We start from the raw sequence: 15,200 nt of genomic DNA on the forward strand, positions 1-15,200 counted from the left end.
GCACAAAAATGGCTTGATCGTAGAGAGATCAGGCAGAAATGGGGTGAAATTTTGTTTTAGTCGGGGAGCTTTAACGAATAAATAGCGTATGTTTAACTAACAGTTTCCGTATGCATCACTACTGTTCCGATAACACTTCCTGTATATCCCCGACCACGTCAAATTTGGCCCAATTGCCCGAACGTTTCACGAATCAAACTACCAAAGCACATATGCTCCCCGTATGCGGCCCGATGATAAACGTGAAGCGGTAGTGTATTGTTCGTGATTTAGTAGTGTTCTTAACGGGATTGTGTGGTATTTATGCGTCAAATACGGAAATCAAACGCGGAATGAACGGCGTAGACGTGAAACAGACGGTTTACAATAACGATACGGAAGTTAAACGTTCGTTGAATAGTCGGCGGTAGTCGGGAAACGACCGTAAAATTACCGATTTCTCCTTCAACTCCACGATTAAAACGAACACTTCCCGACCAATTCCGTATGCTCTCCGTCAATTCTCCGTACGATTACCGCATGGCACGCGTCAGATACGCGAACATTTGGTCGTGCTAAAATTTTGAACCGTTCAAAGATCGCTCCGCGTCCAAAATTCCTCGGCCGCACTCTCCACCAGCAAAGCCTAATTCAAACTCTACGGGCAGGGCCAAGGAAAACGAAAACCAGTAAAGCATGAAACTACTACACGCTCGTGGAACCTAGATTGGCTTGAAGTGGATCGGGGCAGTGATGATACTCTAACGGTGTATTGCAAGGCTTGTCGTGTATTTCCACCCTCATGCACATGAGTAATGAGTTAGCCTTCCAATAGTTTGAAGGAAATCGAACCTGCAAAAACATGGCTCTGGAGGTATCAAAAATGGCTCTGGTAATTAAAAAAATGGCTCTGGTAATTTAAAAAAAAAAGGCTCTGGTGAAAAAAAAAAATGGCTCTGAAAAAAAAAGTATTTTTTTTTTCCCTGCTTGTATCACAGTATCATAGATAGGATATATATATATATGTATATATATATATACATATATATATACATTCATATAATATGTATATAATATATATATATATATATATATATATATATATATCTATATATATATAAATATATATATATATATGAGTATGCTTGGACAGGAGGTTCTCCCGCTGGCAAGAAATGTTGTATATGATAGCATGATGACAACTCACTTTTTTTTTTATTAACTTATTCAATACTGCGAACAAGGCGACGTATTTCAAGAGGCAATCTATGTAGATCAGCAAAGGACATTACAACACTGAGGCAGGGTAGTCAAACTAGTAGAGATTTCGGTACCAACGTTTCGAAGTTACACAACTTCATTCTCAAGGCAGAATTAATACATACAATGATCAATGAGTAAATATACAGGAAAGTGTTACATAGAATGAGCTAAGGAAAGGTCACAAACAAACAAATAATATAAAATAAGCACGAACCTAGGAGAGGTCAACAAAAGGACAAAACCCCACAGCAAGGACAAATGATCACCCACGCCGTGGGGTGGTCAATTGGTCACCGCGCTGTGGGGTGGAAGAGTAGACATTATCAACATGGAAATGTGCGATCATGGCTTTGGAAGAAGGGAGAATTTGAAGATCTTGAAGCTGTTTATTCATGTCAGGGTTGCAGTGTTTGATATGCAACGCTTCGAGAATTTCAAGTCTTCTTTGGTCTTTTTCCGTGGCAAGTTGTGTAACTTCGAAACGGTGGTACCGAAATCTCTACTAGCTTAACTACCCTTCCTCAGTGTTGTAATGTCCTTTGTTGATCCTCTACATAGATTGCCTCTTAAAATACGTCGCCTTGTTCGCAGTATTGAACAAGTTAACAAGAAAATTGTGAGTTGTCAGAAAAAAATTCAAAAGGGGTTTTTATATATATATATTTTTTTCAATTTTTATAATACCCGATAGAGAGAACCATCTGCATATAACTTCATACCGTGATTAGTATCCACGTCCGTGTGTTTTTTTACTTACATTTGTATATATGTATACTTGTACAGGTTTATGCTGATGATTTTGAACCTCGTGAGGAAGAGTTTTCCGTCGTGGAATCAAACCCAACGCTCCTCAACGTGACCATGTACCGCACAGCCGTGAGTATCCCAGACCCTGCATGAGGGTCCCAGTAACCTTTATCATTGTATTATTGAGAAATTTCATTGCAAGGCAACGTCAACCTGTTCAACATGATGACGTGCCTCTTGGTCAGCGTTTCTGCTGCAGACAGGCAAAGTTCATTCCTTGGTTAGGTTGGTCCCTTCAACTACACGAAATTGCCCGTCCTTAGCAAGAACAAAATCCATAAAATACATCGCTGTGATTGAGAATTCAAATAGCAATGTTGATAAACCTAACATTCAAGATTATATTTAACATTAAATCATATAACTGATAGATTTTATTTTATCTTTATTTATTCTTTTGTTTCTGTTTAAAAGATCGTATAGGCAAATTATGTTTGCCATTGATTTTGGAAATTAGCACTTTCATTTGTCTTAATATTTTTGTTTACAAATTCTCCTGACCCTCTATGGAATTGCATAAACATGACCAGGTATAATGATGACTGTTTTATTACTTGCTGCGAGTGTAATAGTAGTAGCAGTAGTTTTAGTGCTAACTATTATCATTAGTGTTAGAAGCATGTGTAGACGCACTAGTATTAACACATTAATACTCTTCATCTTCTGAATATGATCCATCGACAACCTTCGTAATATCTCACATGGCACAACCTGGCATTCTTTGACATGGTCTTGAAGTCACATATGCACAAAACACATTAACAATCTTCATCCTCTGAATACAATCCATCGACACTCTTCCTAGTATCACACGTGGCCCAACCTGGCATTCTCTGTTACTGTCTTGAAGTCACATGTGCACGTGTGCCAGCCGAGCCATTATTGTTTACTTTACGTGTACAGCTAAACACATGGATCCCTGGTACAAAAGAGTAGTTTAGTTTAGTTTTTATTCTGCAATCGGATACACAGATTTAAAAATACAATGTACACATTTGCCGGAACGACACAAAATTCACTTGAAACTTATTTCCGTGCATTTCTTTTTATAACTAGAATTACATCAAAGACCAAGAAGCTTGTGTTTCTATGAAATAAGAAGACATCATACAACCAAGCATAACACTTACGTCAATCATACCAGCCATGACTTTTGTAATTCTGTTTGAGAAAAATAATGATAATCATAATAATAATAAGATAAAGAATTAAACAGATGAAATAATAGGTAAATAAATAAAAAGTAAATAAAGAAATAAATCTAGCTTAGTGTACAAACAATTTTCTTGTCCAGCTGTAGCCTACATGCATTGGTAGAGAAGTGGAACAGTCATAGGAAAAGAAAAAAAAAAAGAAAAAAAATAATGTTCATCAATACGTATGTGACTAATTGATATTCATAATATATGATTCGATCAATAACACTATTCCTAGTATATATATATATTCTTCACACAACCATTTTCAAATTGATAGATTATTTTGTATTTTTTTCATCCAGCTATGTTTGAAACTTCTAACTCATAAGTACTACCCCATATACTCTAGATATACCAGTTTCCCCATTTCTATATGTGATTTAGTTGGGCAGAAACAGAACATTATTACAACATAAATACATTGATCTGAAAGATGATTTGAACGTTTATGGTTCTATGAACACGAGGCAACCTTCAGTTGTTAGGCTTACCAGGGGACCTCTCCCCAGAGAACTTCCCTTCAGGGACATCTTCTAGGGATAAACCAGGGAACATCTTTCAGGAGTCCTCCCTAGAAATATCCCCAAAGGACATTCCCTGGGACACTTAGGAACATCTACTAAGGGGATCTCCCCTACTAAGGACATCTACCCCTGCTTAGATGCTCCTGGGGTGTGTCTGTAGGACTTGGGGACACCTCTAGGGAAACCACTGTGGAGCATTCCATAGGGACACCATGAGACATTTCCCTAAGGGGACCCAAGGGGCTAGTACTTATAGGGATGGTTCTTAGGAGCATCCCCTAGGGACACAATGTAGGGACACCCCATGTGATACTAGCCTATTTTGTTCCCCGTAGCTGAGTGCTGACCCGCAGGTTGTCCAGGCTTCACCAGCACCGCCCGTGGCCTTCAACGGGGTACGACAATCGCATATCTTCTCTTCTTCTTCCTCCTCTCCCCCCTCTTCACCCTCCTCTTTCCTTGGTTCTGTGGTGGAGCAGCTTCCTACGAGCCCTGCTACTCTCGCACTTCATGGCGGCGGCGCTTCTGCTTCTCTTTCTTCTTGGCAGCAGATCGAAGAAGGTCGTCCTTCCCCCTCGAGGCGGTCTCCTCGATCTCTTTCCCCCGTCGATGCCTCCCACGGTCTCTCCTCCTTCGTCCCCACCCGGCTGCCAAGGCCCATGGCCGCCATCCACAAGACCATAGCCCAAACAGAGAAGGCTCAGGTTCCTCCCGAATCAAGTATTTACAACACCTCTGGTGACGAAGACGACGATGAAGACGAAGACGACGAAGATGTGGACGATCTGACCGACGAGGAACTTGACGCCCGCGAAGACGAAGCCCGCCGCCTGCTGACTCCTCCAGGAGGACGAAAGGTCATTAACGTGAGTCATCCTCTGCTCTCCGGAGACTCACGAACTCACTACGATCCTCCGCGAGCCCCCAACCGGGGCCCTCCGGGGTCGTCCTTGGTCTACAGCGTCGTCACGGCTGCTTTCGTCCTCCCACCATTAGTGAGACTTATCCTGGTGGAGGTGGTGTGACCCAGGCTCGCTGGAAGAACGCATCGAACACGCGTCCTGCCTCGCTGAGTTCTTCCCAACTCGTCCCTCCTTGAGAGGAAGTAAATCGTGGACCATATTCATCAGTCTTTGACCATCGTCTTCTATTCTAGACCATAGAATTCTATTCTAGACATTAATTATATAGTCTGGCTAACGGTCATCAATGTAGAACTGTAACGTTATGTTCTAGAGCACTCTCAAGTGTCCTGGACGATAGGAACTATTTTAAAACCATAGTCTTGTATCTTGGACTATAGCTGCCTATCATGTACTATAGCCACCTGTCTTAGACTTTATATATATATATATATATATATATATATATATATATATATATATATATATATATATATATATATATATATATATATATACATATATATGTTCATCTCTCCTGAGTCGTAGCCAACTGTCCGACTTTGTCATCAAGTGGATGTTGGTGTGTGAAACTCCGTGTCCACAATTCTGACAGTGTGCGCGACTGACTCCTTACCGTTGTTCGCAAGACTCGTAGCTATCTCATAACCGAAGTTCCACTCCCTGCAAGCAATCTTAGAGGACTGGCACCTTATTGCATCCCTGAGCACGGGCCCTACTGAAGGAACCAAAGGAAATAATCAGCGTCCGAGACTGACCCCTCATCTGCATGACCTGCTACTGTGACGACACTTCCGATCTTACTCTCCCATTCCTAGTGGTCTTAAAGGATTGACGACTTCGGCATCTCAGAGTACGAAGTACCCGAGGAACCCTACTTCAATTGCGTGCTTGACTTGACTCCTAAAGCATCACCTGCAAGAATACCTGAGGTTGCCATGGCACCTCTGGTCTTCCGAGCGGTCTTGGAGGCTCGGCGTCCCTTGCCACACCTTGGCTGTACCTGAGGAACCGGGAACCATCACCCTGGCCTCTTCCTCTTGTCATCTTTCTTTCTTCCTCCACCTTTCGTACTTTGACCCCTTGGCTTGCGTTTGTCCCCAAGGTGAGCGAAGTTCTTGGCCAGTTCTTTCATGAATGGTAAAGAGTAGTTTACCTACCGCATAGGAACCCTCCTTGCTATGTTTACCTCGTAGCCCAAGAATAGTACGTTCGAGTACGTTTATTTAGTCATCTTCTGTCATGATTCTGCACGACTTTCCACTCGGAAAAAATGGTATGAATATTTTTTCCTGATTTACGTCAGGTTATGGGCCCTAACATCACGTCAAACCTTTTTTCCTGCACGACACACTTTGGATAAAAATATTTATTTCTTTACTCATCGATTGCTCCCTTTACTTTTTTCACATTTTCTCTCATAAATTGTTTCTTGTTTTCCTTCTTTGCTTTGAGACGAAAATATTCAATAAGTGATTCTGAAGAGCACCTTTTCCCCTACTTATTGCCTTGTTTTAATTCCGTAACCCTCACTAAACTTATTCGCATTTAACTTTTCTTTGCTACTGTGAATGATTTCAGAAACTTTCACAATCTAATAGATAAGCGATATTATCACGTACTCCAGTCTTTCTGCTTCTAAAGTAATTTCAAAAGTAAGTAACGAGGTTTCTAAATCTAACACTCTCCGTAACAAGTAGTTTATAACAGTGAATGTTCTTTCTAGGAAGGAGACAATCATCTCTCTTTTCGGAGTGCTACTTGAGTGACTGCACCAGTGGCAGACTGAGGCCAGTATGGGTTGTGTGGCAAGTGGCACCTTGATTTTTTTTTTTTTTTTTTTTTTTTGGGGGGGGGGAAGAGGTTTGCTGGAATAACAGTGCCTCACTGCCACAGTGGCCCGTCTGCCGCTGCACAGGACCACGACAGAGTACTAATTCCAATCTACTTGCAGGCGTCTGGAGGTGGAACCGCGAAGGCGGTGGTGGACAGGGGCGGTTGGGGCATTGGTCCTCTGCTCGCGACCATTCTCGTGGTCATAACCATTTAAGGTGCAGAGGCCTCTTGAAGCTGAATATAATCACCTTGCATTTGCCAGGATCAAAGTGTCATAGCGTCCACTGGGCATTTATGGATAGTCGAGACTATTTTGAACCCTTTAATGCCTAAAGGTACTTCTCGACTGAGTTACGATTGCTTGGTGTTAGCTGGAATAAAAACAGTGATTTAATCACTTGGCTTGGCTTCGTTAACCGCCACAACCGTTCAGCTTGTTCTTGCCTTACTTACATATGGCTGAAACGTTCCACGAAACGCACATTGTACTAAGCATACAAAAATCTTTAACTTTTTGTTGACTATTCCATTGGGTTTGATATATCATGTAACCAGACAGGGTGACATGCTGTAATTCATAAATCACACCTACCTGTAATGATATGACTTTAATTAAGTTGACCTTGGAAACCGCAGATCATTGATGCGTGTCTCAAATTACTGTTTCTTGTGGAGTCAACTTCGGTCAGTTTGGTAATGAAAGATTCGAATAGTATCGCTTCAGGTTTCGCGTTGCGAGACAACAACTTACCATTTCATTGTGTGAGAAATTAGATGACATAGTAAGTAAAGATTCGATTCTTGTATTAGTTTTATCTGGGTGCATTTTGTAGTCGTACACAACCTGTGAAACTCAGGAGTCGTTCATAGATATACGTCATCACATATATCAACCTTCTGGTGGTGATTTCCCTCCCTAGTTAAGTTATTGTGATAAAACGTTCAGCTGACCAGTTTAACGAAAGATGCTGATTGAACCCTGTGGACTGATTAATTGATAATAGAATCTAATAACATCCCTTTATATGATCATCCGAAAAGTGAAGCGTTGTCGTATTCCTAATAAGCCGAACTTAGCGGTATTATAGTAACCGAGAAGCTAATGAGCAGAATTCGATCTTTGTAATTGACTAACAAAAAATACCTTTCCTTAGTCATCGGGTAAATATGGTCTGGTAAAATTTCTCAATTAATCCACCAATGCGCAGAATGTGACAATATCCATTCCTGATCAATTGATATGGGGAACTTGATAGCATCCTTCCAATCTGCTGGTGAACAGAACTTGATCATAGCCCTTTACCTGATCTAATGATAAGTGTCGAACTTGGTAGAATCCATTTTGTTAGTGTCAGTGGTATCTAGCTGCGTCAATTCAATTAGAGATTGATTTCAAGACTGTGATGTCCCTGCACACATTTCAGATCAGATCCTGGTACGATCGGTACCTGAAAATCTTTTTACTGCCTTTTTCCGCCAAATCTTTTGATACAACGATTCTATATCACTTGATTACATATATATGTGTATATATATATATATATATAAGTATATATATATATATATATATATTATGTGTATATATATATATATATATATATATATATATTATGTATATATATATATATATATATATATATATATATATATATCATCAGGTAGATACTTGTAGTTTAAGCTCTTATTTGTAGTAATATGCCATTTCACCTGGAGTAATTTTGGTCGTGCAGTACTTTAAGAACGGGATATCAGTACTGTCTCTTGATCGTGTGGCAGTCCCTGAAAGCCTGTTTCGTAGCAGTTTGAAGTGACCAATACGTTATATCGCCTTTGAGCAAAAGAGGACCAAGTCATGTATCCCGACCGCTCCAGCTGTCTGCCTTACGAGCCACCTTCTCCACCTCCTCCTCCTCGGTCCCCACCCCGAGAGTCTTGCATCCGTACTTCGACTCCAAGAGCACTGTGGGGACATCCCACACTGTCTCTGGCACGGCTTCCTGGGTTACAAGGTTCTGACACAACATCACGATGGTCTAATTTTGCACATGTCTTTGTCGTCAACTGACCAGGTTTTCTGGCATGATTGGGTGTATGTAGTGTCTAGAATATAGTCGTAGATAGTGTGACGTTTCTTGCATGACTTTACGTATTTAGAAGACTACCCATGTCTAGATCATAGTTAACAAATGAATGTGATGCTTTCTAGACTACTGAATGTATAGTATATCTAGTACACGCCTAGTATGCGGCATGAAGAACGTGGTAGAATGGCTTCGCAGAAGTTTTCTTTCTACAGAATGATGTATATTGGTGGTCGGGTGTATTTGGTGTATGCTAATTTGTTCTTTGTTGTTTTTATTTACTTTTTTGTACTCGTGGATTTTCACCACCGTTTTTCTGTTTCCAATAAATGGGTGTGGGATGGGTGGAAGGTGAGTGCATGACTTGGCTGGTGACTTTTCTTGAGGAGGAAAAACCTTTTTGGTATATAGATAGCATCATTCTTCCCGTCATGTCTCATCCAGGAAAGTAATGGATCAAACATGGAATAAGATGATTCAAGCCGTTTTCTTTAATACAGCTATGTCTTTTTGCATTTTTTTATCCACATATCTGAGTCCCCAGTTTCAATATTTCATTCTACTATATCAAAGTTCTTTTTCACATTTCATTTCACACTCATTTTCTTATATTTTTTCATTAGATTTGTACATTTGTCATATTTATGTATTGCACAATCATGAGTACAAAACAATTATAAAATTGTGTATATGTATACACACACACACACACACACACACACACACACACATATATATATATATATATATATATATATATATGTGTGTGTGTGTGTGTGTGTGTGTGTGTGTGTGTGTGTGTGTGTGTGTGTGTGTGTGTGTGTGTGTGTGTGTGTGTGTGTGTGTGTGTGTGTGTGTGTATTCACCTCGGATCTGCTGCAGTCTCGGTCGAGACAGCCAGACACCACCCTACGGCAGTGAGCTCAGAGCTCATTATTTTCCGATCTCTGGGTAGGTCTGAGACCACTCACCCACCACACACCGGTGTGTGTGTGTGTGTGTGTGTGTGTGTGTGTGTGTGTGTGTGTGTGTGTGTGTGTGTGTGTGTGTGTGTGTGTGTGTGTGTGTGTGTGTGTGTGTGTGTGTGTGTGTGTGTGTGTGTGTGTGTTTACCTAGTTGTATTTTACGGGAAGGGGAGCTATGCTCGTGATGTCCCGTCTTCATATTTCGTTTTATCTAGACCTTTTAAATCCGTGTATCGTTTTTGCACACACCACATTTTCATCTAACTTGTTCCAAATATCCATTATCCTGTGGGGAAAGCTGTTCTTTTTCAGGTCTCTTCTATAATTGTCTTTCTCTCTCTCTCTCTCTCTCTCTCTCTCTCTCTCTCTCTCTCTCTCTCTCTCTCTCTCTCTCTCTCTCTCTCTCTCTCTCTCTCTCTCTCTCTCTCTCTCTCTTCTTCTTCTTCTTCTTCTTCTTCTTCTTCTTCTTCTTCTTCTTCTTTCTTGTCTCCCAGAGGATTTCGGCTCCTTGCTGAATCCTTTGAGCGAGAAGTAGGCATCCTACAGGGTTGTTTTTTTCGGGTAGATTTCGTAAGAGTAGGGGGTGGGGGAAGTATCGGAATATAGTTTAGGCAACAGAAGCAACTTAGAGAGGGACTGTGTAAAGAATCACCAAAGCAGGTGGAGGGAAGATAAACTTAAAGTTTGCTATACAAATAGCACTGATTTGCTGAGAGGTAAAGCATGCGTAGAAATTTTTTATATTATAGCTATTACTGAATCCTGGATCAACATGGCTGATAATCATTTCCTTCCGGAAATCGAAATAGAAGGATATAAGTTTTTTCATAAGGATAGGGTTGGCAGGAATGGGGGAGGTGTAGCACTTTTCGTTAAAGATACATTAAAATGTATTATCAACAATTCGATTAAGGAAGAGGACTGTACGGAATCTATTTGGGTAGAGATTATAGGCAAGAATAAGAAAGTTATTATTGGCGTCTTGTATAGACCTCCTAACCTCAGCATTGAGCAGACTGATCCCCTGATTCATGAAATTCACAGAGCGTCCCAGCACAAAAACGTTGTGATCATGGGAGATTTTAATTATAGAAACATTGACTGGGAAACTTTAATAGGAAATCGTGAAGCGAAGAAATTCCTAGATGTGGTGCAGGATAATTTCCTAAAACAAGTGATTACCGATCCTACGAGGGGACAAAATACCCTGGACTTAATTTTAACAAATAATGAGCACCAAATTAGGAACGTAATAGTGGGAGATAGTCTGGGCTCTAGCGATCATCAAGAAATAAGATTTAATGTTATTTGGGAAAGATTAAAAGTACGAATAACGTTCAAGTACCAGATTTCAGGAAAGCAAACTTTGACAATATAAAAACCTATTTGAAATTGAATACAAATTGTCATACGGACGTTTCGATCATTGTTGGTTCTCGGAGCGGGGCTGGGAGTCAGGTCTGGGTCACGGAGGGTAATATGCATACCTTAAGTCAGATCATTTGGGGGCGAGGGCCCAACAGTCAGTTCAGCGATTTAAAAGAAATGTATAGCAATCTAACTGATCTAATTATTAATGCACAAAACACATTTATCCCCCTAAAGTCAATACGGAAAAATAGTAATACTCCCAAATGGATGACGGATAGATTGAAACATAAGATTGGAATGAAAAGAGGACTTTACGTAAAAAAAAAAAACGGGGAATCACACCTTAGATCAAGATATAACGAAATGGCAAAGCTGGTTAAAAGGAATACACGTACAGCGAAACGTAATTATGAAATCAAGGTTGCCAGTCAAGCAAAATCCAACTCAAAGGGTTTCTTTCACCTCTATAGAACAAAAAATAAAGAAAGAATAGGACCAATTAAAAACGATGAAAATGTCATGATAGAATCGGAGGAAAAAATGAGTGAGGAGTTTAACAATTATTTTCTATCGGTGTTTACTAATGAGAGGTTAGATAAAGTACCTGACTGTGATCCGATTTTCAGAGGGGATGAAGAAAGTAGTCTATCTAATATCAGCATTAGTAAAGAAGAAGTAGTCAAGCTACAAAATCTCCGGGTCCAGACGAAAATTTTCCAAGAATGCCTAAGGAGTGTAAATTTGAAATCTGCAACCAGTTAACTGAAATATTTCAATAAATCGGTAGAAGCTGGTTCTGTTCCAACTGCTTGGAGGCAGGCAAACGTTGTTCCTGTTTTTAAGAAGGGAGATAGATCGTCTATATGCAACTACAGGCCAATCAGTTTGACATCGGTTATACGAAAAATGCTTGAATCAATAATAGTAAATAGACTCAGAGAACACATTGAAGGGTCTAATTTAATTCGTGATTCACAGCATGGTTTCCCCAAGTCTAAATCATGTGTGACTAATATTCTATCCTTTTACACTAAAGTATATAAGGCGTCAGATAACAAGGAAAATTACGATGTTATTTACCTTGACTTTAGCAAAGCGTTCGACAAGGTGCCACACCAGAGACTACTAAATAAAATCAAAGCCCATGGCATAGAAGGAAAAGTGTTAGAATGGATTAGTGCTTGGATTAGTAACAAAAAACAGCGGGGCAATGTTACTAGCGGGGTCCACCAGGGCTCGGTTTTGGGTCCCTTGTTGTTCATTATGTACATAAACGACTTAGACGATGGGACAAATAGTGATGTTAGTAAGTTGGCGGACGACACTAAAATAGGACGCCTAATTAGGTCAGGAGACGACGCCTAGATTCTGCAGGATGATCTTGATAAATTGGTAACATGGTCGGTGAAATGGCAAATGAACTTCAATATCTCTAAGTGTAGCGTGTTAAACGTAGGGCTACATAACCCCGAAAATAGATACAACTTAGATAACACGTTTTTAGAAAAATCTGAGTGCGAGACGGACTTGGGAGTTCTGGTGAGTCCGGACCTTAAAACCAGGAAGCAGTGCATTAGTGCCAGAAATAAAGCTAACAGGGCATTAGGCTTCATTGCTAGGACGGTAACGAATAGAAGTGCAGAGGTAATTATTAAACTCTATCTAGCGATAGTTAGACCCATCCTTGACTATGCGGTACAGTTTTGGTCTCCGTCCTACAGAATGGACATCAATTCAATAGAATCAGTACATAGAAGAATAACCAAAATGATACATGGACTCGGAAATTTGCCTTACGAAGAGAGGCTTAGGCACCTAAACTTACACTCTCTGGAAAGACGCAGAGTGCGGGGTGATCTAATAGAAGTGTTCAAGTGGATCAAAGGCTATAACAAGGGTGATGCAAACAGGGCAGGACTCGCAGTAATGGGTATAAACTTGACAAATTTAGATTTAAGAAGGAAATAGGCTAAAATTGGTTTACTAATAGGGTGGTCGATGAATGGAATAAACTTAGTAACCATGTAGTAAGCGCTGAAACTATCAGTTGTTTTAAAAGACGATTAGACAACTTTATGGATGGGGATGACAGGTGGTGATGGATACGGAGCTGCCTAGTGTCGGCCTTATGGTCTCTTGCAGTCTCCTTTATTCTTATGTTCTTATGTTCCGTGTCCTCTTGTATCTCTACAATCCCATTTTATTAGATCCTCTCTATCAATAATTTCTATGTCTTTCATGATTTTATAAATAGTTATCAAGTCTCCTCTCTCTCTTCTTTGCTCTAATGTCTGTAGCTCAAGTTTTGCCAGTCTCTCCTCATATGATAATTCTGAGAACGTTGGTGCCAATTTCGTGATTGTTCTTTGTATTCTTTCAAGTTTTGTTATGCGTTTTTTGTACTGTATGACCACGTCGTCGCTGCATACTCCAATATTGGTCTTATTAAAGTGACTAGTATTTCTTCACTAATTCTTCGTCCATGTATATAAATGCCACTTTAATTGTTTCCCCATTTTTTTTTTTTTTTTTTTTTCCCTCAGGGGTCATATTATTCATGATAATGACTTTCAGGCCCTTCTCATTGCCCACTCTTTTAATTTCTTCCTCTCCCAATTTATATGATCCTACTATTCTTTTTTTGCTTCTTCTAAATTCCATTATACTACACTTCTTAATATTGAATTCCATCTCCCAATTCCTACTCCATTCCCATACTTTATTGAGATCACTCTGCAGTGACTCACAATCTTCTACAGTGTTCACTTTTTTCGGCAGTTTTGCATCGTCCGCAAAGAAGCTCATATAACTTTCAATTCCTTTGTCCATATCATTAATATATGTATAGCAAACATTATTGGGGCCAAAACTGTTTCTTGTGGAACTCCACTAATCACTTCATCCCAATTAGAATGTTTGTCTCTTATCACCACTCTCATTTTTCTTTCATGCAAAAAGTCTTCCATCCACCCCAGTAGTTTGCCCAGTATTCCTCCTGCAGTTTCTAATTTCTCTATCAATTTCTTATGTGGCACCTTATCAAAAGCTTTTTTTCAGGTCTAGAAATGTACAATCAGCCCATCCATCTCTTTCTTGTGTTATATCTATTAGTCTTGAATAGAAACATATCAAGTTTATGACACATGATCTTCCTTGTATAAATCCAAATTGCCTTGGATTGTTTTTATCCAAATGCCTTATCCATTTAATTTTGATCATTCTTTCACAAATTTTAGCTACCATACTTGTAATAGTTAGTAGGGTCTTCCTTGTTCCCCCTTTATACATTGGTACTATATTTGCTCTTTTCCAATCTTCTCGAACTTTTCCTTCTTTCAATGAACTGCTTATGAGACTATGTATTTTGTCTGTTAGTTCGTTCCTGTATTCTCTCAAAATCCAGTTTGCCATTTCATCTGGACTATGTGGTATTCTAACATCGAGATTACTCAAGTGATTCATTATTTATTTCCTTGTTACTTCTATCTCTTTCATAGGGGGGACTTTCTCCTCCCACTCGACATCCCTAAGTTGTATGCTCTCCCTCCTTATGCTTGTTCATAATTTCTGCCATTTCTATTTCCTCTGTTTATTCAACTCCTTGTCGTAGTTTCACTGATTCTTGTTTGTTTTTCAGTTTGTCGTTTACACATCTATAAAACAGATTTGGTTGATCCTTACATTTTTCTATGAGATCCTTTTCGTATTTTCTCTTGTCTTCACTGCGCACTTGTACATATTGATTTCTATAAGTAGTATATATTTTCCATTTTTCAGGTCTTTTGTCTTACTTTCATTTTATCCAAGCTTTATCCCTTTTGTCTTTTAACTCGCTACATTTTACATATCCTTTTGTCTTGGAACATACTTTTCCACTCCTTTATAAAAATTTGTCAAAATTTTCCATTTCTCTTCTACTGTTGTTTCCTCCTTGTGTATCCTTTCCCAGTCTGCTAAAAAAAAAAAAAAAAAAAAAAAAAAAAAAAAAAAAAGTATTTTATCAAAGGTGATGAGATGTACAAGGGGTGAAAGTGGCAGTAGTCTGGAAGTGAGCATTAAGGGAGAGCGACTGGAGGAAGTGGATAGTTTCAGATACTTGGGTGCAAATGTGGCAGGAAAAGGTGGAGTGAAGGTGGAGGTAGAATGTAAATTGAGAGAAGCGAGTAAATGCCTTGGTGGATTGAAGAGTGTAATGAGGAATAGACATTTGGGAATGGATGCTAAGAGGAGACTGTATGAAGGAGTGATTGTG

The 15,200-nt window shown here is 39.6% G+C and overlaps 1 protein-coding gene across 10 annotated transcripts in view; it reads left to right on the forward strand.

Annotated features, from left to right (window-relative positions):
• Positions 1-15,200, forward strand: part of LOC143021739 (carboxypeptidase D-like) — a 241,539-nt gene that overhangs the window by 200,770 nt on the left and 25,569 nt on the right. For 4 of the 10 annotated variants that reach the window (XM_076179426.1, XM_076179425.1, XM_076179429.1 and 1 more), the window contains 2 exons: positions 2,026-2,118; positions 4,108-4,167. In XM_076179426.1, the coding sequence (XP_076035541.1) occupies positions 2,026-2,118; positions 4,108-4,167 (153 nt within the window). Of the gene's footprint in view, positions 1-2,025; positions 2,119-4,107; positions 4,168-6,649; positions 8,095-8,261; positions 8,541-15,200 lie in introns of those variants that run through there. The other 6 variants (XR_012965996.1, XR_012965998.1, XR_012965997.1 and 3 more) reach the window with 6 other exon arrangements.

Source organism: Oratosquilla oratoria, chromosome 42 (assembly GCF_046742065.1).
Source record: "Oratosquilla oratoria isolate Oo_2021 chromosome 42, ASM4674206v1, whole genome shotgun sequence".
NCBI classification, from domain to species: Eukaryota; Metazoa; Arthropoda; class Malacostraca; order Stomatopoda; family Squillidae; genus Oratosquilla; species Oratosquilla oratoria.